Below are 23904 nucleotides of genomic sequence, written 5' to 3'. Positions count from 1 at the left end.
CTAAGTCGAGCCAAGCCCACTGCAAAAATATCCCCAGACCAGTTTAAAGTTCAAACCCAAAAATAGGTCTAGAACTCTCTCGACTCTCTCTCGCCCTAGACCTTTCCAAAGAGGCAAAGAGCTCTGTGCGGCCGCTCATCAATATTCACTGATCTACGATGATCTACGGCTGAGAGGGAAAACTCAGATAAGAGAAGGAGGGAGGCTGAATATGCCTTTTTTTTTCTTTCCCCTCTGCCGTGTCTGGGACGTACCCAGCGCGGCCTAACCGTGTCCGGGCCGTACCCAGAATTAAAAAAAAATTTAAAAAAAATTTCTCTGGTACGCGTTGGGTACCTTTTCTGGGCGTGTCTTACCAGTACCCGTGTCGGACACGGGTACTTGGCCAAATTTCGCGGGTCCGTGCAACATAGGAAAATATTATGTTGGTATCCAAAACATGAATCAAATTTTCTGCTTTACTGTGATGCTTAGATAGACCTAAATCTTTTGACTGAACATTGTTGTAAGCAAAATCTAAATCTGCTAGTATAACTCTTCTTCTTTTTTTCCCTTTTTAATGCTTGGTTTAGTTACACCATCAAAAGAATTTAGACACGTAAGAATTAGTCTAAAGATTTTCCAATGAAGTGCTACAAACAATGACAACTGTTGCTGATGAGATTGAATCAAAACAATCTCGGCTACAGATAAGAAGGGTTAAAAGGACAACTTGAGTATCTAATTGCACAGGACATGGCCAAACTATGTGGACTTTTCTTGTCGGCCGAAACACCAATAATTTTATAGGATATGGTCCACGCAAACAAGAAGTTGCTCTTTTGACCATCTCTATTCACATCATTTATAACCCTAAGAGGAAAATTCTCAGAATTAGAAAGTGAATTGCAATTTTCAATATACGTGTTCAACCGGATTATTATACATTAGATAAGTTAATGTTGACTCAAGAACGTTGATTTCTTTGAAGGTTTTACGAGTTAGGAAATAGGTACAATATTTACAGCACAATGTATAAGAATATTTTAGCATGCTTTTGAAAGATCTTCTCCATAACCACTGCCATATCTCTCTCTCTCTCTCTCTAATGTCTTCCCCTACTCTCCCTCTTGTCCTGATCACCATAACACTTGTAATCCTCAGCTCAACTTCAGGCACTGAGTTCATCTTCAATACCAACTTCAATTCCACCAATCTCCTCCTCTTTGGCAATGCCACCATCCAATCCTCCATTCTCGGCGTTACTGATGAAACCTCCTTTTCCATAGGTCGTGCTTTATACCCTTCCAAAATCCCCACAACATCCACCAAATCTTCCTCTCTCCTCTCCTTCTCAACCTCCTTCATTTTCTCCATTGCACATGTCAAGAACTCCCTCCCCGGCCATGGCTTCGCCTTTATACTTACACCCTCTACAGGTATAAACGGTACAAGCTCAAGTCAGCATCTGGGTCTTTTCAACTTAACCAATGATGGTAAAACCGATAATCATGTCTTGGCTATCGAGTTCGATGTGTTTAAGAACCAAGAATTCAATGATATCAATGATAATCATGTTGGTGTAGATGTGAACTCGCTTACGTCTTTTACTTCATATGAAGCAGGGTTTTGGAGAGGAGAGAATGAGAATGAGAAGTTTGAGGTATTGAAGCTTAATAATGGGGAAAACTATCAAGTGTGGATTGACTATTTGGATTCGCGTATTAATGTTACTATGTCTCCTGCAGGCATGGAAAGGCCTCGGAGGGCCTTGATAAGTGAGTTTGTTAATCTCTCTAGTGTTCTTTTGGATGAAATGTATGCAGGGTTTTGCGCAGCAACTGGACAATTGGTTGAAGGTCATAAGATATTGGCTTGGAGCTTTAGTAATTCAAAATTTTCGATTGGGGATGCTTTGGTGACAACAAATTTGCCTTCGTTTGTGACTCCAAAAGGGTCAGTTTTTCGATCAAAAGGGTTTATTGTAGGGGTTAGTGTTGGTAGTCTTTTCGTACTGGGGTGTGGGGTTTTGATATGTATTATTTTGTATAGGAGGAAGAGGGGGGAGGAAAGGGAAGGGCTTGAAGATTGGGAAATGGAGTATTGGCCACATAGGATTAGTTACCAAGAGATTTATGCAGCAACGAAGGGGTTTTCTGAGGAGAATGTGATTGGGCTTGGAGGGCATGGGAAGGTTTATAAAGGGACTTTGCAAGGAGTAGAAGTTGCAGTGAAGAGAATCTCTCTCGAGAGTGAACATGGGATGAGTGAGTTTCTAGCTGAAGTTTCAAGCTTGGGGAGATTGAAGCATAGGAATTTGGTGGGATTGAGAGGTTGGTGCAAAAATGAGAAATGCACATTGATTTTGGTCTATGATTATATGGAAAATGGAAGTTTAGATAAGAGGATTTTCGAGCGTGATGAGAGTGTAATGTTGAATTGGCAGGAAAGGATGCAAGTTTTGAAAGATGTGGCTTCTGGAATTTTGTATTTGCATGAGGGTTGGGAAGCTAAAGTCTTGCATAGGGACATTAAGGCAAGCAATGTGTTACTTGACAAGGATATGAATGCAAGGCTAGGGGATTTTGGATTAGCCCGAATGCACCATCATGGGCAGTTGGCTAACACAACTCGAGTAGTTGGGACAGTGGGGTACATGGCACCAGAAGTGGTTCGAACTGGTCGAGCCTCAACTCAAACTGATGTGTTTGGTTTTGGGATATTGGTTCTTGAAGTGGTGTGTGGAAAAAGACCCATTGAAGAAGGGAAGCCAGACTTGGTTGATTGGGTATGGAGGCTAATGGAGAGAGGGGAATTGCATTTGGGTCTTGATGAGCGGTTAAGGTCCAATGGTGGTTTTTGCATTGAGGAAGTTGAGAGGGTACTTCATTTGGGTTTGTTATGTGCATATCCAGACCCTCGTGCTAGGCCTACAATGACACAAGTTGTGAAGGTATTGGAGGGAGCAAATGAGGGCACTGAGTCTGAAAGGGATGTAATGGAGGTGAATTTGCTTGATAGAATTGAAACAATTGCAATGTGGTCTAATTTTAATCAGAACCTTGGTGGCATAGGACACCCTACATTTGATGAAATTTCTTGGTCTGCTACAAAATCTAGCTCAGATATCCAAGTAGGTCGATGACAATTTTGATGATTTCTCATGATGACTCTGACAAATTGCAATTCAACAGTTCTGTTAATCTCTCCAGGAACCTGGTTATTTCAAGAGGACTGCTGTATTGCTCTTTAAAGCTTAATTACTAACAGTAGTTCACATAAATATGCTGGTTTAAGAATCTTGAGATGCTTGCTGTTATTAAGATGAGGTTGTATTTAAAGGATTAAACATATTTTTGGATTTAAGTTACATAGCAATGGACACTGTAATATTGATTATTTGATATTTGGATTCAATTCAAAATTTGTCTAAATTGTAGAATTATATTCATCCTTTGACTTTCTGAATGTTGGTCTCCTACGGTTATCCAAACCATGCAATTATATATATTGGTCAAATGAATTAGTTATTGCAGCATTCATTTGTAGACTGCTTGTCTCTCCATTGTTTTGACCAAGAAAGAGGGGCAAATGAAACATAAAATAAAATAAAATTTTCTTAGTCATCTAGAAAGGTTGTATTTCAGGAAAATGAAAAAACTTAGATTTAAAGGGGTGGTTGGCAAACTACATACTTGATTCAGCAAATTTTCTCTCAGTTGAGTGGCCTTTGTTGCTCTGTGATTGCATGTGTATTGTGCTTTAGACGTATTGCTTTACCAAATGCAATACAACAACTTCTGCATTTCAGAAGCTGAAACACATTTGGGAGTGCATTTAACAAGCCGCAAAAGAGTCGGATTTTTAGGCTTTTTGAGCTTATTTTGGCATGTCCTACACCCACCAAAAAAAAAAATCAAACAAACAAACAAAAAACTCTTATTTTCAGTAAGTAATTAGTAAAACTTATTCAAACGCACTCCTAATACATAACCACAAAACAAAGCCTTCGTTTTTTTTTTTTCCCATTTACAATTTTGTTCTATATCAAGGACACTTTGGTGTAGAGTAACAAAAAAATAGAGAGAGAGAGAGAGAGAGAGATTTTGGTACCAAATTGAAGATTTTGTTTAATAACCAAGAAGGAATTCATGAAAATGATATCTTGCAAAGTTGGGGGGGGGGGGGGGTGTTGTGTTGGGGTGTACCAAAAGGTCTGAAGTGAGCATTTTTCAAGAGATCAAGTGGAAGGTTAATTAAAAGATTAGCAGTTGTAAATACTTCAAAGTGTACCTATCAAAACAAGGTTTTGTGTAGTTTGTGGAGCTTTCATGTTTCAAAGTTTAAATAGTGTAAAGAGATAGTTGAGTTGTTCTCCTTGTACAGTTTTGACTTTTGACTGTGTTGTATTTGTGCTTGTGCTTAATAATATCCTACTTATTCATCCAAAAAAAGATTAACAACATAAATAAATTAGTTGTTTGTTGCTGCCAAGAACTTCGTAACTCTACCAACACCTCTTAGTATTTTTAGCGAAAATGTATAGAATTCAATTCTCTCTCTCTTATTGTAACTATCAAATTATATAATTATATATATATATATATATACATACATACTATTAATAAAATGATTCTCTTGTTTCGTCTTAAATTTTTGGCGTACCAAAATATTCCCATACAAATTTTAAAATAACATACCCTTTAGTTTAATTTTTTTCCTAAAAAAAAAAAATTCACCACCGATTTGTATTCAAATGTCTGATTTTTATCTGTATTTGTTATCTATTTGAATTCAAAGACTTCAATTATCTTTATAAATATATATATATATATATATATATATTTATATATAAACCTACCACACATAAAAAGTAAAAACTACTCATTCTTATCCCAAAATTTCCATGGTTTTTTTTTTTTTATTTTATTCTTTAAAACATTCTAAATTTTTATTATCCAAATTCTATACAGTTATCACAAATCTCCATCCATCTACACTAACGTATATCACCTTTCTTTTATTGAAATCTCAAATTTTTTTACTTATCACAATTTTTATCCCAATCAATAAAGTCAAATGTTTCATTGGGTTTCAACTTCTTACGGTTCTTTATCTCATTTTTAGACATTATTCCACGTTACCTTATCTCCTTCTTTTAAAAAAAAAAAAAAATACACATGATTATTTACATATATCACTTTTAAGCATTATAACACTAAACCAAAAAAAAATATATATATATATATATAAAATAAAATAAAAAACATTATTGCACGCACAAAGTGCATGTGATGAGTCTAGTATATATAAGAAGATTCTCCTCTTTGAATTGAACTTTTATATGGTTCAGAAATATTTTTAAACCTTATGTACTAGGAAAAAATTTGAGAACAATCCGGTAAAAATATATCTCTAACTCTACTTAAAATACCTATAAAATAGGACATTCTCCTACTAGTGTGTGTATATATATATATATTTCATTGTTTGTTCCAAAGTGCTCTGTCCACACTTGTCACAAAATATTGGGTTTCAGATTTCTGTCCATGTATTAGACTATTTATTTCTTCTAAAGTCTTTATCGATGTGTTGACATTGTCAAATAAGATAAAAAAGAGATAATTATATGCTTGCACCATATTCAACTTGACGAAGATGGCGCATTAATTAATTTTGTTTTCAACCAAATAATAATAATTACGGCATGAAATGTTAGCAATTAGCTTGTATACAAACTTTGACAATTCACACGTGGGCCACCCTTTTCGACTCTTCAAAAAAAAAAAAAAAAAAACTTTGACAATTATGCGACAAAGACGTTTTCCTAAAATTCCAAACCAACCGCGAGAGGGAGGAAATGAAATTTAACACGATTCATTGACATTGTATTCAAATTTGAGACAATAATCTTATCTAATGGTTCATCCTTTTAAAGCTTGAGAAAATGGAAGAGCATACGGTTCTCATTTATTCTTCTTAAAGACTTAAACCCAATTTCTCATTCAGTTAGAAGAGCATACAATTTTCATTTAGTCTTCCTCCTTCACAACTCTATTGATGTTAACCCATTGGGCTGAAAAATCAGAGACTTTTCATTGTTATGATCATGTTGGGAAATAAGAATAGCTGACAAAACCTGACCAATAATGATTTTTTTCAATTCTAGCAACCAAAAAAAAGGTTTGACCAAAATCTATTTTCATGGTCTATGCATGGATCATTCTGCCATAAAATTGCTTTGCAAAAACAGCAAAATGATAAACCTCTTTCACAACCACTTATTTCTTTTAGTAGCTTTTCTTGTTGGGATAAATAGCTTCTCTTGTGAGGGTATACTACCAAAGTAATACACATTAAACAAAAGTACGGCTGGTTGTTCAAATCTTAAGATATCCTCATCTTTTCCGTTTCTTATTTTCTTTCTTTCTTACCTTGTTTTGGCTAGAAGACCCTATTTTTCCATATAAATAAACAAAAATGGGATGGAACCCCCCCCCCCCCCCCCTCAAAAAATAAGGTTTATTGTAATTGTGTAAAGAAAAGCAAATAAAAAGAAGAGTATCTTATTACCCAAAAAAAAAAAATTTGAAGAAGAGAGGTTGGGGAGCCAAGCATCCCATACTAACAAAAAATAAGATCAGAAGGAAAGAAATGGCGCCATATTCTGTAGTACTAAACAAAATTCAACGTAATCATCTCAACACCCTCCAAACACCTCGACCATGTCGGGTAGCACTAAAAAGAGAAGCTTTCAGAAACAATGGCTGGTGCTACTGTGGTAAAAAGAGTCAAATTAAAATAAAATTTAAAGAATAATTTTTTTATAAAAAAATCCCTACGCATGAGGTAATATAATTACAAAGAGCTTAGCTGTGTATCCATGACAATGTTGGATGCCATTGCTGATTTATCCATCTTAGGATTCAATGTGACATTTTAATTAGCAATTACTTGCTTCCCATGAGCATGAACTTTCTCAGCTCTTGTCTTGTCAAGTCGTGCACGTCGGGAAAATTCCTGGATCTTGCGATCATGATCTTTTAGCATCTGATCCACATTGTTTGATGAGTTCAGTAACGGACCAGAGACATAGATCTTGTTTCCCTTATGCCCATGACCATGCTGAAAGAACAAAAGAAAAGGCATCGAGTTAGATAACCACACTGGCTTTGCAATGCATGAACAGTGAACACTAACTAGAGCACGACCAAAACAGAAAACACATAAGCAGAAGAAAATCATAAGTTGACCAGAAAAGTATGAAAGCTTATTGATATGAATTATTAGACAACACATAAGGGCATGCCCACAATCTTCACTTGAGGCCATAAGGCATGTAGTAGACCACGAAACAAAGAATGAATGGATTCCAGAAAATGATGCAAAATAAAAGAAAGAAAACACAATAGCATTATTTGGAAAAAATTTAAAATGTGTTGGATGTAATGAAAATCAGTTATCTATGCTGACAAAAATGTTGCTTAGCAACAGTGACATGTAATCAGAAATAAGAATAGAAAAAATTATTATAAATGACTAACCAGAGATGATTCTTTAGCAGAGGCCTTTCCATCTTCTATCTGAGGGAAATCTCCAACCATCTGTGTGTAACAATTTTGGTCCTGCTTTCTTTTGGACTGCAATGCATTAACTGAACCCGAAAACCTGCCCATTTGTTCTGTTTTCTCTGACTGTGAAGGACCAATTTTTTCTTGGTGACCTTCAGATAACAGAGTCCTGGTTGCTGCCAAACCAGATAATTTTGATAAGTCGATAGCTGTTGAAACAGCTTGTGGATCATCAAGTTTCTTCCCAGACTTTGTCCATTCAGGCCCATCAGCCAGTGGCCCTGATTGGGAAAACCTCTTACGAAGACGCTCCGAGTAGTCTGCTCTAACTTCTTTAACAGCTCGTGGCTGTTTAGGTGGAGCAACTAGGAGACCAGAAACAGCTCCCTCACGACGAGGGTTGAACACTTCACTTTGGCTTTTCGAACTGGTTTGGTTTTGTCTTCTCTGTAATCAGAAAGCACATGACGTTAGAAAGAACTAAGAGACAAAAGCAGTAGCAGTCTAAAAGATACAGACTTTATATTTGTAGACATTCACTAAATGTTCACAAAAGCAATAAATTATTGTAAAGAATATTGAAACTTGAACATAAATTACACCCAAGCCACTTATGTAGGAAGCTATACCCCCCGCCTCCCCCCACAAATTCTAGTTGATACACAAAAAATAACTCAGAGCAAAGTACATTAATTTCTTCATGCTGGCATCAGACAAATACCAAAGAATTTTATTGTTCTAACTTAGAAAATCAACACGCTTAACTAGCATGGGGAAGGTGATGAAATCAGCAAGCTCAAAACACTAATCAGTGATCTGTGCCTTGATTAACTCTCAAGTAAATCAGTATATATTCTGCCGTTTATCCTCAAAAAAAAAAAGGTAAATCAGTATATATCAAAATTACCATTAATGAGAAATTGTAAATTCCAAAATACAATAAGTTGATTGGCTAACATCAGTTGGTACAACAAATTTAAAACAAAATTTTCAACCTTGGCAATAACACATCAGCAAGATTTATGCATATGGGGCAGTTATCAAAATTTCAGAAGTTCCCACATTTAAAACCCAAACCAAAATGTGTGCACAGGCATGTGTAGCTAAAAATAAACTCAAACCAAATTCAAGTATCATATATGGGTCCTCCAATGGAACTTCAAAATTTTTACTTCGATTTCAACCAGGGCTGTAATTAACCCTGTTTCTAGTTACCTGCATTGACATGACTGACTGCATGTTGGAATTTGATGCAGGAATTGCCCGAGATTCATTTTGTCCTCTCCTTTCTAGATCAACTTTCCGCTCCCTGCATATGAAGGAATGAAAATGTTAAAAATTATGAACACCGCCTCTTAGATAACAAGTAAGCCTCCCTTTGACACAAATCAAGACATCAACTGATGCAGAAACCATAAAGAACATTTATAAAAATTGAATGGAATAAAACCAACAAATCATTTGGGCAAACCAAAATTTGAAAACGCTGATAAGCAAAATGGGACATCATGTAGCTTCTAAGGATTGAAGTTATTACATTACACAATGTGAGTTTCTAGTTTTACACAAAATAAAGCAGTAAAATTATCATCTTGTATTTTCACATGAAAGAGCATGAACCTATAACATGTACCTTCTAGCTTCATCCCGCACTTTAGCATCAATCTCTTTGCAAGGAGGATATTTGGGCAAAGTTGAAGGATCACAAGCAAGAGGTTTTGTTGTAAAGAACTGTAAAATAATTACTAATTAAAGAAGCTAATAAATATCAAAGGCCTCACATTAGTAGAAATGCAGCAAGCAGCTCATAAAAATATTAACTCAGATATTATGTATTGGCAATCATTGAAAATAATTAGATTGCACTTGTAGGGACAGCAGTTTAAATCAAATTAGATGCTAGCATAAATGAAAATTGAGGGCAAGTGGTCCTTCAAAAGAAAAACCCTTCTCTATTCCACAACTACCTTTTCACTAATAAAGAAACCATATATTTGGTTATCTAGTTGGAACTTCAAAACCTGGACCATCAAATGGATATTTCAGTTATCATTTATAAGCCCCTTAGGTTCATCATTAGAGTATCTGAGTAATGTTAATCTGAACTCTGTAGCCAGTAACCGGCATGAGTTCCCAAAGGTGGTTCCCTATCCACAGTGGAAAGGTGGTTGCTTGCAACAATCAATAATAGACTATGTTAACAAAGGTTCTAGAGCTAATCCAGTGTTGTTACATCAATTGTTTCGAACCCCTCAGGTTTCTATATTCTGAGGATGTAAAAAAGGTTAACATTTATTTGGATGTTATTCACTGATTCTCATAGAGCTATCTCCAGACAAAGGGGTCAATCTAAAACATCAGATATACCATCTGCAATTAGGATGATCACATTAGCAGCACTTTTTTCCCAATATTCCTGGGTGTATTGAGGGAGATATTACAACCACTATTGTGAATAAAAGAAATAGCAATAACCGTTTTTAGAGAAACACCAATTATTGATTACAAAAATGGATCTAATAGTCAGCCACCTAGAAGCATCTATAAACACTAAATAGTCCATATGCAGTCTACACTCCCCAGAAAATAATCTCATTTTTCTAGATGATAGGATTAGAATCTTATTAGGATAGGGGTAGGTAGGGTGGTCATAAATGGTGAAAGATTTTTGCATTTTTTTTTAAATCTTTTCTATTATCTTTTCTTGCTTTCTTTTTTCTGTTTTTAATATTTTGTATCCTCAGAAGTTGTTTTCAATGTAGTTATCATGTTAGTGTCAGTTTCTCCCCTTCTCTGTATTCTTCAAGCTGACCTCTCTTCCAGCTTTGATCTTATTCTCTTAATCAATTACAGGTCTTTAAGATACTGGTGGAGAGGGAGAAAACTGTTTTTTGGCAGTGAGAAGGAAAAACAAAGTACGAATTTTAGGAAGTAAAAAAAATTAAAGTAAAAATATAGGAGAATCATATAAATCGGCAATCCAAAAGACTGCCACTGAGTGTATTATAAAGAAGGATGTGCAGAAACATGTTTCAGATCATATAGGATTCAATGTCAACCAAATTATTTATTTACTGCATTTCTCAGAGGCATAAAACCTACATACCTCACTCTTGAGAGCCAAAGCAGCAGTTCCTCTATGTGCAGGATCAACGGAAAGTAAGGTCTCAAGAAGCCCCAATGCAGCAGCCGGAAAATCTTTCATTGTTTCAGCAACACATCGTCTATAAGACTGTGGTGGCCTGAAGTATGTTGAATGTGGTAACTTCAATTTTCGCCAGTAATCCTCTGAAGGTGAGCCACAGAGCTTAAAAATCTTATGCAACTGCTCAACCTACAAGGTATAAATATAAAAAGCTCAACCACCAACATACACATGTAAGGCACCAATTATATATGATACCAACATGCTAATGTAAGAAAACTGGAAACACCCATTTCTACACATTTGCAAGAGAATATGTATGTCTGTAAGTTATCATAGGAGGAGAAAAGAGAGATTCAATTAAACCATAAAGTGTCATACAGGAAACATTGTGAAGCACTAGGAAAAAAATAAGTTGCATCAAATTCAGGCAATGAAGACCTCCAACAAATAACACTAGTAACAACAGCAATGACAACAATAGTTTGTAAATGATGGGTTGAAACTTGACAACGTCTATTACAATCCAGAAATTGACCAAGACTTAAATGGAACATATTGAGAACTAGGATTGCCTAGCAACAGACCATATGGGATGAGTTCATTTATATGTAAATCCAATCTTCAAACAACCCCAATATATGAATTTGGTCAAATTTGTTAGCAGCATAAGGATGGGATCTGTTTTTTTTTTTTTTTTTTTTTTTTTTCATGTTTCTGCATTTTATGATAAGTATGCATGCACATACCTTAAAAATAATTTGATCCAGTGGGTAGTAAAAGGCATCAATTGCAAGAATTTTGTGAAAACAAATTCCTAGAAATGGTACCTCTGTTTTTCCTGGCAATATGGGCTTGCCAGAATATAATTCCCCCAGAATGCAACCAGTACTCCATAAATCCACTGCAACTCCATAGTGGGATGCTCCAAGTAAAAGTTCTGGTGGTCGATACCAAAGAGTGACCACTCGACTTGTCAGTGGAACACTGTGATGAGGATCATAAGAAGTAGCTAAGCCAAAATCTGCAATCTTCAAAATGCCATTATTGTCAATAAGAAGATTTGAGCCCTTTATGTCACGATGCAGGATACCACGACTATGACAATGATCAAGTGCACTTAAAAGTTGCTGCATGTAACATTTAACCTGACATAAAAATAAGTATAAGTTTAGAATTTTGGCATCATAGCAAACACAATAGTATTAGGCAGAATTAAGGAAAATGCTGCACCAAGATTTCCTCCAGATAATTGATTTCAGCAAAGGCTAAGAAAGGTATACATTGCATCCAGAGATGACCTTTTGTATGTAAAAATCTCAACGATGAGATACCAAATTAATCAGAAGTCTGGTAGAACCTAAAAAACATTATAACAAATACCTGTGGTTCTGAGAATTTTATGCCAGGATGTGATGCAAGCCCTGTAAGATCATGCTCCATATACTCAAAAACAAGGTATAAACTGCGAGACATCTGTGATGTGATTAAGCCTTCCAGCTTTATTATATTCCGATGATCAAGCCTCCGCAAAATGATGATTTCCCTTGCCATAAACTTGACACTCTCACAATCAAGATTATCAAATCGTACTTTTTTCAAAGCAACAATTTTATTATGAGTTACATCTCGAGCCTTGTAAACATTACTATAAGTTCCTTGGCCAATCTGCAGAAAGAAGATGATGTCACCGTGTTAAACCAGCAGGAATGATAATATCAACATGGAGACCAGTAATTTACACAGACCCTCCCTCCAAAACTATTTAAAGAATTTAGGTTCGGTAAATGGCATGAACTTTCAACATCCTAAAAAGTACAAACACAAGTTATAGTCCATTCATTTTCACGGGTGGGTTGGCAGATTGTTCACACAATATCTTGACTGACATAATCTGATTATACTCATCTACTGCAAGAAACCACATACTTCTAAAAAACAAAGTGTGAAATAAACAGTGGACTATAATTTTTACATTCAATCAAAAATCCCCAAAGCTGTAATTTAACTAATCTCACATCAATGAAATTGGACATATTAATTTCAATTGTAAGAGTATTCACTTGCCAATACCACTGGTCAAACTTTAGAACAAGAATGTAAATTCACCATCAGGTCGCATCAACAAAATTAATTCAAGGAAAAAAATAATAGCTTATTTGGACATATTAATTTCCTGCACATATTGCAAGAGTATTCACTAGGCAATACCAATAGTCAAACTTTAAACATGAATTTAAATTGATCATCGGTTAAAGCATGGAACATACCTTTTCTAACTTCTCAAAAGTAGTTGCGCTCCGCGGTAGCCATCCCTTGATAGCTTCCCCGGCCGCGTTAGAAAGCCAAGCCGGCCAGCCTGCTGCAACCTGCTCTCCCTGTGTAGCCTTTGGTACCCTTCCCACGTAGGGGTATTCCATAACAGAGGCTTCACTCTTCTCTCTCCTCCTCTTCTCAATCTGATCATCATAAACTCGCATAGAAGCATTCGCTTTCTTATCAAAGCGCATAGCCTTCACCTCACCACCATGGTATCTCAACACTCCCTCATGTCTTCTTGAAGAATTCACCCGTGAATTCGATGATCGTCTACTCAAAGATGCCAATCTCTTTCTTGGGCTCTCTTGGCTGTCTCTGTCTTGAACAGCCGAAGAAGCTTTAGCACAAGCGGACCCCATGTTGTGCTTTAGCACCCAATTTCAATGAACCAGCAATTCCTTCCTTATCAGCAGTAACACAATTCTCCTCCTAAAACCAATCCTAAACTTTCTAAAACACTAAAATCCATTCAAACAACAATACTTTACTCCTTCACCAACACAATTCTCCTAGAACTAAAAATATGATCTATGTTCAGTACATATACCAATCAAGAACAACCATGAACTACAACCAACTAAAAATATGATCTTTATTCAGTAATTCAAACTTCTCCCAATACCCAATTCATAAACAAACAAAAAAGACCTTATCAAAAACCACGAACTTTTCAAAGAATTGACTACCATAAAAACCAAAAACTTCTTGTGCTCTTTTATTGAAATTCGAACTGACCCAATTCAGAATTCAGCAATCAAAATCAAAAACACCCTTCCATTCAAATATGCAAAGACTTATTTAACTTCAAAAATCAAAAATCAAAGATAAGAAAAAGCCCAAGCCCATACAAGTAGGAATTTGAGAATTGAGATAGAGAGAGAAAGAAAAAGAAAGAGAGGGTATTTAGACTTGTTTGCCACGAAAGAACGGCTTTTATTGGATTGGTTTATTGGTTCAACGCGCATTCATTTTATATTATCCGATTATATATATAAATATATATTTCATATATTTACACACACGACACACGCATATGATAATAGCACCACCTACATAGTCGGCCTATGCCGGCTCTTCTCAGTCAACAGATTGAATCAAATACAAGTACTCTCTCTCTCTCTCTCTAAACAGCTGTGCTGACAATAGTACAAGGAAAGTAGCAAACTATATAAGAAAGATGGTTGTTTTTCCCTATTTGAGTTTACAGCTGTTTAAACATAAGATCTTTGGGTTTTCAACTCCAGTTTCGCCGTGACATGTAACGTTTGAAAAGAATATTTGTAATTTGGTACTACTGATTTTTATATTTTGATTATTATTTTGGGATTTAGCAAAAGTAAGAAGGAATTATTTTGTGATAATAAAATATAACCACTAAGTACTAACCCTTTTATCAAGGAACAAACTTTGGAATAAATGTTTGACCTTTTTATGAATTTGATGCAAATGATATATATAAATATATATATATATATATATATTTTAGAATAATAAAAATAGTTGTCAATGATTTTTTTTTATAAGGTTGTCAATTATTTATTAAATCAGAGACATAAATCTATTTATAATGATTGTGTTAGTAACATTCAGAATGGATGGAATGGAATATGTATAAGTACGAAATACGTAAAACATTAATAAAAATATATAGCATAAAATTGTAAAAAAAAAAAAAACATAATTACATGTACATACGGATATATTACAAATAATCAATATAAGAAAATATTCGAGACTAAAAAAGAACAATATAGGTTAAGTTGTTTCTTTTATTATATTCAATTAGTAGCATACTTATATTATTTTATTATATTTACAAAATCTCAACTAATTAAGTATTTAATATATTTAGTGTATAAGTATTTTTAAAAATTTTAATTATATTTTAAAGAAAAATTAATACAAGTTAGTGAAGGATACAATGTTTCTTATATTCCTTCATTCACTTACTTAGTAAAACAACAAAATAATAAAAATTATTTTTTGTCTCGCATTTTTGTAATTTAAAATTATTTTATTTTTATTTAATATCTAATATGCATACATACATATTATATATGGTAATAAAATCTAATCATTCAAATTATATATGGTAATAAAATCCTCTTTTATTTTTTTAGAATCATATATGGTAATAAAATCTAATCATTCAAATGGTAGAAAAAAACTTAGTAGATAAAAATTTAAGATTATAAAGAAACTATAGAAAAGTTTATATTTAGCATAAATATTAAAATATGGAACTACAAATATTGAAATTTCCATTTAAAAAATATTTTTTTATATGAAAAAATATATTCTTTTAATAATTTCATTATCCTATAATTTTTTAGATAAAAGTTAATAATTTGTATATATTATAATTTTTTTTTTTAACTTTTCAAACAAATAAAAATGATAAACTTTAGAGATAAGTAGTATCTGTAATTTCTTTTTTGAACGTGAAGAGAAAAAATCCTAAGTTTTAGGAATTCTCTTATATATAGTATAGATACTATATATAAGAGGATTCCTCTTTTTCTTTTTCTTTTTTTTTTTTTTGGATACAAAATAGAATTTCTACTCTAACTTAATCTAAGTGTATATGTGTATGAAACTCTCTCCTGCCTCCTGGAAACTTGAACCCTAACCCTTACCCTTTACACTCTATAAGCATTTGTACTTGTGGAGTGACCACCGCACTAAGGGTGCACAGTGGTGAGGATTCCTCTCTTTCAACTGGACTTTTATGTGGTTCAAAAATACCCTCATTAATAAATGATAACTTCATTTAAAAATATGGTCATAAATATCAAATAACAAATTTCATTTTGAATTCAAAAATAGAATTCCTAAAACTTAGGCCTCGTTTGGGAGGATGGAATGGAAAGGTTAGAAAAGAATAATTTTAGAATATTCTTTCATTCCCTTGTTTGGGAGTTTTAATGGAGGAAATGGAAAATTCATTCTCTTATTTGGGAATTTAAGTGGGAGGGAATGAAATGGGTAAGAGGAAACACTTATTCCTCTCTATTCCCTTAAAATCTCAAATTTTCATTCCCCCTGAAATTAGGAAAAATGGGAGGGAATGAAATTACATTTAATAAATTTTTTACTAAAACTCTTAAAATACCCCTATATATTCAACCATTTATTTTAAAATATGGGTCTAATAATAATATTGTCATAAAATTATTCTATTACATTCCCTCTATGTTACTCCCAAATAAGATTACTTACATTCCATTCATTTTCATTCCTTTTCCATTCCTTTATTTTAAAATATCCAATCAAGGTTACTTAATTCCATTCCATTCCATTTTTTTTTCCATTCATTTCCCTTACTTAAATACATTCTATTTCATTCCCTTATAATCATTTCATTCTATTCCATTTCATTCCCTTATGAACTCCCAAACAAAGCCTTAGGATTTTTTTCCCTTCACGTTTAAAAAAGAAATTACAGTTACTGCTTATCTCTAAAGTTTATCATTTTTATATGTTTGAAAAATAAAAAGATCCTAAAAAAAAAATAAAAAGATATATTTCTAAATTATAATAGATATAAATTATTAACCTTATTCCAAAAAAAATAGAAGAACCTTTGAGCACACGCGTAAAATAGAAAAGCCTTTGAGCACGCACTCGCACATGCTCAAATGATAGTAGATAGATAATGACATGCCTTAAGAAAAAAATAATTATATTCTAGTTGCAAGTATTAAAAATTCATTATACTAATATAATACGAAAATATTTAATATGTGTTTTATATATTTAATTATAAAAATATGTATTTTTAGGGTATTTTAATTTGTAAGAGAAACCAAAGTTTTCTTTTTATATAAAATAAATAAATTAGTACGTATAATGTACTGTATTTTACTAACATTGATGTTTGCTATTCTTGATAATTATGTAGAGTTTGACTTTATTTCCTTACTAGTTAAAGGCCCGTGCGTTGCACGGTTTTATGTTAAAATTTATAGAATATATAATTATTATACCAAATTAGTAATTATTAAACGAAAGGAATAAATTGCATTGGTACATCAAATATAAAATGATTGCACTTCAATACAAAATTATCTTCTAACATGCCAATTGTGCTATAATATCATTTGTAGTTACATGTATCAAACTATTTGCATATGAATTTTATATCTCATGAATCTTCAATATAAGTGATTTGCAGTATTGTTAACAATAATATTAATGACTAAAATCTTTAGACAAAGTAACATAAAATTGGCCACTTTTAAAAGATACAACTATTCAAAAATAAAACTTTTGTTCTAATTTTTTCCATGCAACGCACAGTTTTATACATAAACTTAGTGTAAATGAAAAGATAAAAAAAATTGCAAAGTTCTACATCTAGATTACAAATCTGACCTCCATAGCTAGATACCTAGCTAATAGAAATGGAAGCTCAAAGCAACACAGAAGAAATATGGCTATAGAATTGTCTTCACTGGTTATGAAACCAAAAGGCAACAAATACATAAAACATATTTAACTAATATCAACAAATTGTACAGTAGGAAAAGGGAAAAATACACCAACCGTATATATACCCCCACTTTTATATTAGATAATTTTAAGTTGTGAAGAAGTTGATAACTTGATATGAACAAAAATAAAATGGAGATTACCCAATCAAGAAGTTTAGGTTTAATTACATATTAGTTTTTTATTTTTAAATAATTTATCCCAAAAAAATAGTTAACGTTATTAGCTAAAATGTTATTAAAATTTTTTATTTTTTTTACGTTAAAGTTAATGTGAAGAATTTTTTTTTTCCAGTATTCTTCTTTTTTAGATACACACTTATTTTAGACATGAATCACTTTTTTTTGGAGATAAACTACTTAATGATAAGAATGAATTAGAGTCATGGTAGCATACCCTCATTTTTATATTAGATAATTTTAAGTTGTGAAGAAGTTGATAATTTGATATGAACAAAAAAAAAGGAGCTTACCTAATCAAGAAGTTTCGGTATATTTTATCCCAAAAAAATAGTTAACGTTATTGGATAGATTGTTATTAGATTTTTTTTTTTTTTTTTTTGTTTACATTTAAGTTAATACAAAAAAGTAGTTTTTTTTTTTTTTTTGGGATAAACTCACGTGAAGTAGTTTTTTTTCTTAGATAAACTACTTAATGATATATATATATATATATTTTTTTTTTGAGATAAACTACTTAATGATAAGAATGAATTAGAGTCTTGCTAGTATACTATTCTTTTTTAATTTTTTAAAACTCAAAAAATTTAATAAAATTTTTGCAATTTGGTGAAACCATATGGCACAACCACGGCATCTACAACCAAATTTATAGAATATATGTAAAAATAATTATTATATTTTAATAATTATTATAACAAAATAAATAATTCTTATTAGTTTATGTTATAATATTATTTTTAGTTACATGTATCAAACTATTTGCATATGAATTTTGCATTTAATGAATCTACATATGATTACAAACCTTTCTTAGGATATGCTTGAAATATTTTTTGACAAACCTGAAAAAAAAAATCAAGAAGAAAATTAAATTGAATTAAAAAAAAATAGAACCATATAGATTGTAAAGTTGCATATAAGTCTATGACTGCTTTAAAATAATATTTTTTAAAAATAGCTATCATTTCAACTTTGATTTTACTATTTTAGTCAAATAAGTTCGATAATTGCAAAGGAAAAAAAAAACCCTATTTTATAGTGATGGCTCAAGAGTAAAAATAATCAATGCACAAAAAAATTGATATTGGAAGAATGATGACGTTTAAAAGATTATGAAAATTCAGGAATTAAAGTTTCAAAATTTTGCAATTAAAAACCAAAAAAAAAAATGATTAATGAAAATTTGTTGGGAATAAAAAACTATACTAATAATTAGCAAAAAATATTAATTAATGTTGCAAACCAATACATAATACTATGCATACTTTACATAAATAAGTATTAAGTGATAATATTCAAAATATAAATATAAAAAAAGAAAAGAAAAAAGGAAAAACATGAATAAATCCAATTTGAAAAAATAAATTTCATTTTGTTTAAAAAAAATTATATAAAAAATCTTATTAACTTAATAGTGATGTATTTAATTGATCCAAAAAAAAAATAATAAAGCAAATACTTTTGTGCCTAATCACATCTAACAAATAATAAAACATTCAAAATATTGAAAGGCAATTTAAATTCATGTATGCTTGCATGAGATATGTACTTGTCCACCATTGCTGGAAAAAAAACAGAAAAACAAAGAAGAGAAATACATACCTGTAATACTTTGGATGGTAGGTTTGATAAAAACTTCTACTATGGATTTCACAGACATCAAATTGCCTAATTAATAAGAAAAAAAAAATGAGAGTTAGATTTCTAAACAACATAGAAATTATAAAAGAATGAGAATTATTAATAATAATGGGGGAGAGAAAAGAAGAAGAAGTTGTTATGCCTAAGATTATATAAGAATACAAAGAAAAATAGAATATATATATAGAAAATTTTCAATTGTGAGGAAGTTAGATTTCTAATCACTCTAGGAATTATAAGAGAAGAAGAGTTAATTTAGGATATATGCTTTATCCACAAAATAAAAATGTCATATAGATTGAATGAAAAAAAAAAATGTTTGACAACAATGACTTGAACGTAAGCAATAATTTAAAAAAAAAAAAAAAAAAAAAAAAAAAAAAAAAAAAAAAAAGAGAGAGAAGAAGAAGTATGTAAACGTGAATGATGCTAATAAGGAAATTGGATAGATTTTTTTTTTTTTTTTGAAGTTATAATCAGTTTATAATTTTAAAGTTATCTAAAGAAGAAGAATAAGTAAAACTCAATGTAACTTATTTTTTAAAAGTTATCTAAAGATTATTTATTTACAATTTTTTTTTAAATATTTCAGGCACCTAATTTGAAATTTTTTAGATAAAAAGGTGTCATTTATATCAATTAACGGTCTAGGCCTCATGTGTATCAATTTGTTAGAATACTACATTAACGTTAATCATAATTCTATATTAAAATTTAGTGTTTATCCAAAGAATAAAAAAGTGAAGGAAGGGATTGGATGAAGAGTTTGGATTGTAATCAAATTAAAGTTTTTAATCAAGTTAGAAATTATAGGAGAAGAAGATAACAACAAAAAGAATTTATATTTATTAGATAGATTGATATTAGATTTTTTTTTTTTTTTACGTAAAAATTAAAAAAAAAAAATTCTTACGTGAAGCAGTATTTTTTTTTTTTTTAGAGATAAAAATGAATTAGAGTCCTAATTTTTTGAATTAGAGATAAGAATGAATTAGAGTCCTAATTAATTTAATATTAATCTACAGTTTTTTTTAGACATGAATTAAAGTCCTGGTAGTATGCTACTCTTTTTTAGTTCTTTAAAAATCTAAAAATTTAATAAAATTTCTGCAATTTGGTGAAGCTACTTGGCGCAACCACAGCGTCTAAGCCCAACTTTTATTATATATAATATGATATCTTATTTTTGAAAGTTTGACTTTGTTTCTTGAAAAGATTCATTTACATATTTGAATTAAATGTGACAACTTGTGCCTTTAGGCTTAAGGCTTTAACCATGCTAGGAAAATGGAGACATCAGAATAAGAGTGCTTTTTTCTTGTGTGGAATCATAATAAAATGGACTAAAATCATACCGTTTAACTATTTAATATTGTTTCTATTTTTTTTTTTTATGGAGTATTATAATTCTTTTTGGTGAAGTGATTATTCTTTTGTATGTATGCTTGGAAAGGATAGAGATTGGGTTAGTGAAAGTTTTAGGGATTTATTCCCAAACCTAAACCTCACTAATTAAGCCTAATTCGATTGCCTCTTCATGAAGTGACTATTCTTAAGATTATTTTCTTTTTGAGAATCAACTATTCTTAATATTATTTAAACCTACATATTTATGCTTGGCAACCCAAGCCTTGTACGAAACAATGGCCTCTAAATTAAGTCATGTGTAGACTTATTGCTAAATCATGTTTAGACAGATCAAAGAGTCGGGTTTGGTCGAATCAATTAAGGTTTCATGAATTGTTTTTCGTTGTTGCGTGAATAATTATTGTTCGAAGCACTTTTAGCACGTTAATGGTTCGGATTTTGGTTGATTCTTTTTCTTAGGTCAAAAGATCCTTTACCCATATAAGTTTATTTTGTTCCAAATTCATGTGCAAAATAGCAAGTTCGATTGAAGTCAACTCAGGTTTGTATTGAAAAACCCTCAATCTATACCCTTTTTTTTTAAGAAAAACTCGATCAATCCATGTATACTTGACCTGCTTTTGATTAGGAATTCTGCAGGATTCGAGCTGATCGACCTAATTCTTTGATAGCCTGGTATAACTAGATTGAAGAGTCTAGTTATTTTTTCCTCGTATATTCAAACAAAAGAAAGTAAACAATTAGCAAGTAGCAGCAACAACTTCTACAAGTGCGAAACTTTATATTTTCCGTCACCAAATTTTTATTTTTTTTCCCGAAAGGGTCCCCTAAATTTTTCGTGTCAGGTAAAAATATGTTAATATTATTAAATTACTTGTTGACTTTACTTCTTCTTTTTTGGGAATTTCTGTTTATATACGTGGTGTTGTCAGCCCCCCTATACCCTTATATACCATTTTTTTTCAATCAAGTATTATTGAAAAAACTAGTTAAATGCCCGTGCACGGTTTTATGATAAAACTTATCGAATATATGTATATATAAATAATTATTATAACCAAATAATATTAATTATTATAATGAATTTCTTAAAAAGAAATTATTAAAATGAAAGGAATAAATTGCATTGGTATAACAACCATTAAATATAAAACGATAACACAACAATATAAAATTATCTTCTAACATACCAATTGTGTTATAATTAATGTCATTTGTAGTTACATGTACCAAACTATTTGCATATGAATTTTGTATCTAATGAATCTGCAATAAAAGTGATTTGCAGTATTGTTAACAATAATATTAATGATTAAAGAAATGTAAGAAGTAGTTTTTACCTTTAGAAAATTGTTGAATACCTCTTTGTACATTATGTTTTTAGTGTATCCTTGTTCTTCTTTGTCATTGTTCTTTATTAAAATCTTTAGACAAAGCAACATACAATTAACCACTTTTAGGAGATAGAACTATATGAGGAATAAAGCCTTTGTTTTATACATAAACTTATATAATACATGATTTATTTGAGAAACAAACAGTAAATGAAAATATTTTATATGTTCTCTATTAGTCTAACACTTCTATTTGAGCTTCCACTTTCTCTTTTTTTTTTTTTCTCTGCAAAACAGAAAAAATGCAAAAGTTATTTTCTTGTTAAGGAAAAAAAAGATTGTGTGAAGTTTTAAAAAGAACCGAATAATTTTTATTTGTGCAATTGTGATTACTTCTTCACAATTTTTCTTTTCTTTACTTCAGCACAAATTGTTTCTTTGGGTACTTCATTTCCATTCCTAGCTAGTCCCTCTTTTTGTTGTTTTCTATAATCGATATGATGTAATATGTCATTATGTATTAATGATAATATTATAACTTCATCAATAAAGTATAGGTGAAGCATTGTTATCTGTAATTGTCCGTTTCCTTCAATTTCAATGACTCTAGATACGGTAAAGTTTTGTTTGCGAACGAAGAAATTGTATGCAGTAATTTTCACTCGGAAGATGTATGTTTTTTCAATTATGCATATGATGGTACTTGAAATAATATTGTCACCGCCTTCATTCTATTATTAAAAAAATAAAAGATTTCAATTAGTGTAACATAATACAATTAATATAATTAGACAAATAATCTATATATACACTTCATATTGAAGAAGTTGATAAGAACAAAAAAATCTGATGTTAGTCTAATATTAGTTTTTTTTTTTTTTTTTTAGAATACTAAGTATTTTTAATACACACACACGAGAAGAGAGGAAAAGGTTTTTTTTTTTTTTTTTTAATTTATAGTAGTGTATATCCAAAAAGGCCTTAGTCTAATATTAGTTTATTAAAATTTTATAATAGACCTTTTTTACGTGTACTATGTTTTTCTTTTCTTTTTACGTGTAGTAATATAATTTAAATTAAAAATAAAAAAATAAAAATAAAAAACAAGGATAATTTGGATAAAGATTAGATGGATCTTTTTTACGTGTAAATATAAAAAAATCAGGATAATTTGGATAAGAATTAGATGGACTTTTTATGTCTACTACGATTGCGAATTTTTTTAATTAAACTTTTTTTTCAACTTATATATTATAATAAGAAAATGATTAGGTGAAAAATTTGGATTGTAACCAAATGAAAATTTTTATCAACTTAGAAATTATAGGAGAAGAAGATAAGAACAAAAAAAAAAAAATTATATCTATTTTTTTAATCTAAAAAAAAATTCTGTAATTTGGTTGAAGCTACCTGGCACAACCACGGCTTCTAAACCTAAATTTTATTATATAATATATGATGATATGATAGAAAGAAAATATTTCCCTTTATATCATTTTTTTAGGGTCAAAAGTTATAAAATAAAAAACAAAACAAAAAAGGAAAGAAAAAGCAAAAAAAAAAAAAAGTTTTAAATCAAGAGAAAAAAAAAATAAAAAAAATATTGTTACCTTTCAAAAGTGTTAGGACATTAAATTATTTATGTAGTAACTTATTATGTTTCATAAAATTTGGAAATACTTATATAATAAAATTCATAATTTGATTTTTTTTCAAAGTTAAACTCTAAAATTTTAGATGCACAAAATGCTTACTGTAAGCTTTAAAATTGTTTTGGTTTAATTAATTTAAGACTTTAACAAAAATTTATATAAGTTGTACTTATGGTTTATCCATTTTTTCTAAAATCATTACATAAGAATTAAAAGTAAAAT

At 30.9% G+C, this 23904-nt stretch overlaps 2 protein-coding genes across 2 annotated transcripts; one reads left to right on the top strand and one right to left on the bottom strand.

Moving 5' to 3' along the window:
• Window positions 1-922: 922 nt before the first annotated feature.
• On the top strand, window positions 923-3383 carry LOC115954918 (probable L-type lectin-domain containing receptor kinase VII.2). The gene has a single exon (XM_031072918.1). It carries the CDS (start codon window positions 1031-1033, stop codon window positions 3122-3124), a length of 2094 nt encoding a protein of 697 aa, XP_030928778.1. The 5' UTR covers window positions 923-1030; the 3' UTR covers window positions 3125-3383.
• A 3243-nt stretch (window positions 3384-6626) lies between these two features.
• Window positions 6627-14211, bottom strand: LOC115954919 (probable serine/threonine-protein kinase At1g54610). Its single transcript, XM_031072919.1, has 8 exons — window positions 12966-14211; window positions 12079-12363; window positions 11526-11843; window positions 10657-10884; window positions 9184-9281; window positions 8766-8859; window positions 7524-7997; window positions 6627-7104 (listed from the first exon to the last, which is right to left on the bottom strand). The coding sequence occupies exons 1-8, from the start codon at window positions 13371-13373 to the stop codon at window positions 6919-6921; spliced, it is 2091 nt and encodes a 696-aa protein (XP_030928779.1). The 5' UTR covers window positions 13374-14211; the 3' UTR covers window positions 6627-6918.
• Window positions 14212-23904: the final 9693 nt, after the last annotated feature.

The sequence above is a fragment of the Quercus lobata genome, chromosome 8 (genome assembly GCF_001633185.2).
Source record: "Quercus lobata isolate SW786 chromosome 8, ValleyOak3.0 Primary Assembly, whole genome shotgun sequence".
NCBI lineage: Eukaryota > Viridiplantae > Streptophyta > Magnoliopsida > Fagales > Fagaceae > Quercus > Quercus lobata.
The sequence above is the reverse complement of the archived record's forward strand: the minus strand, read 5'-3'. Positions and strand labels throughout refer to the sequence as shown.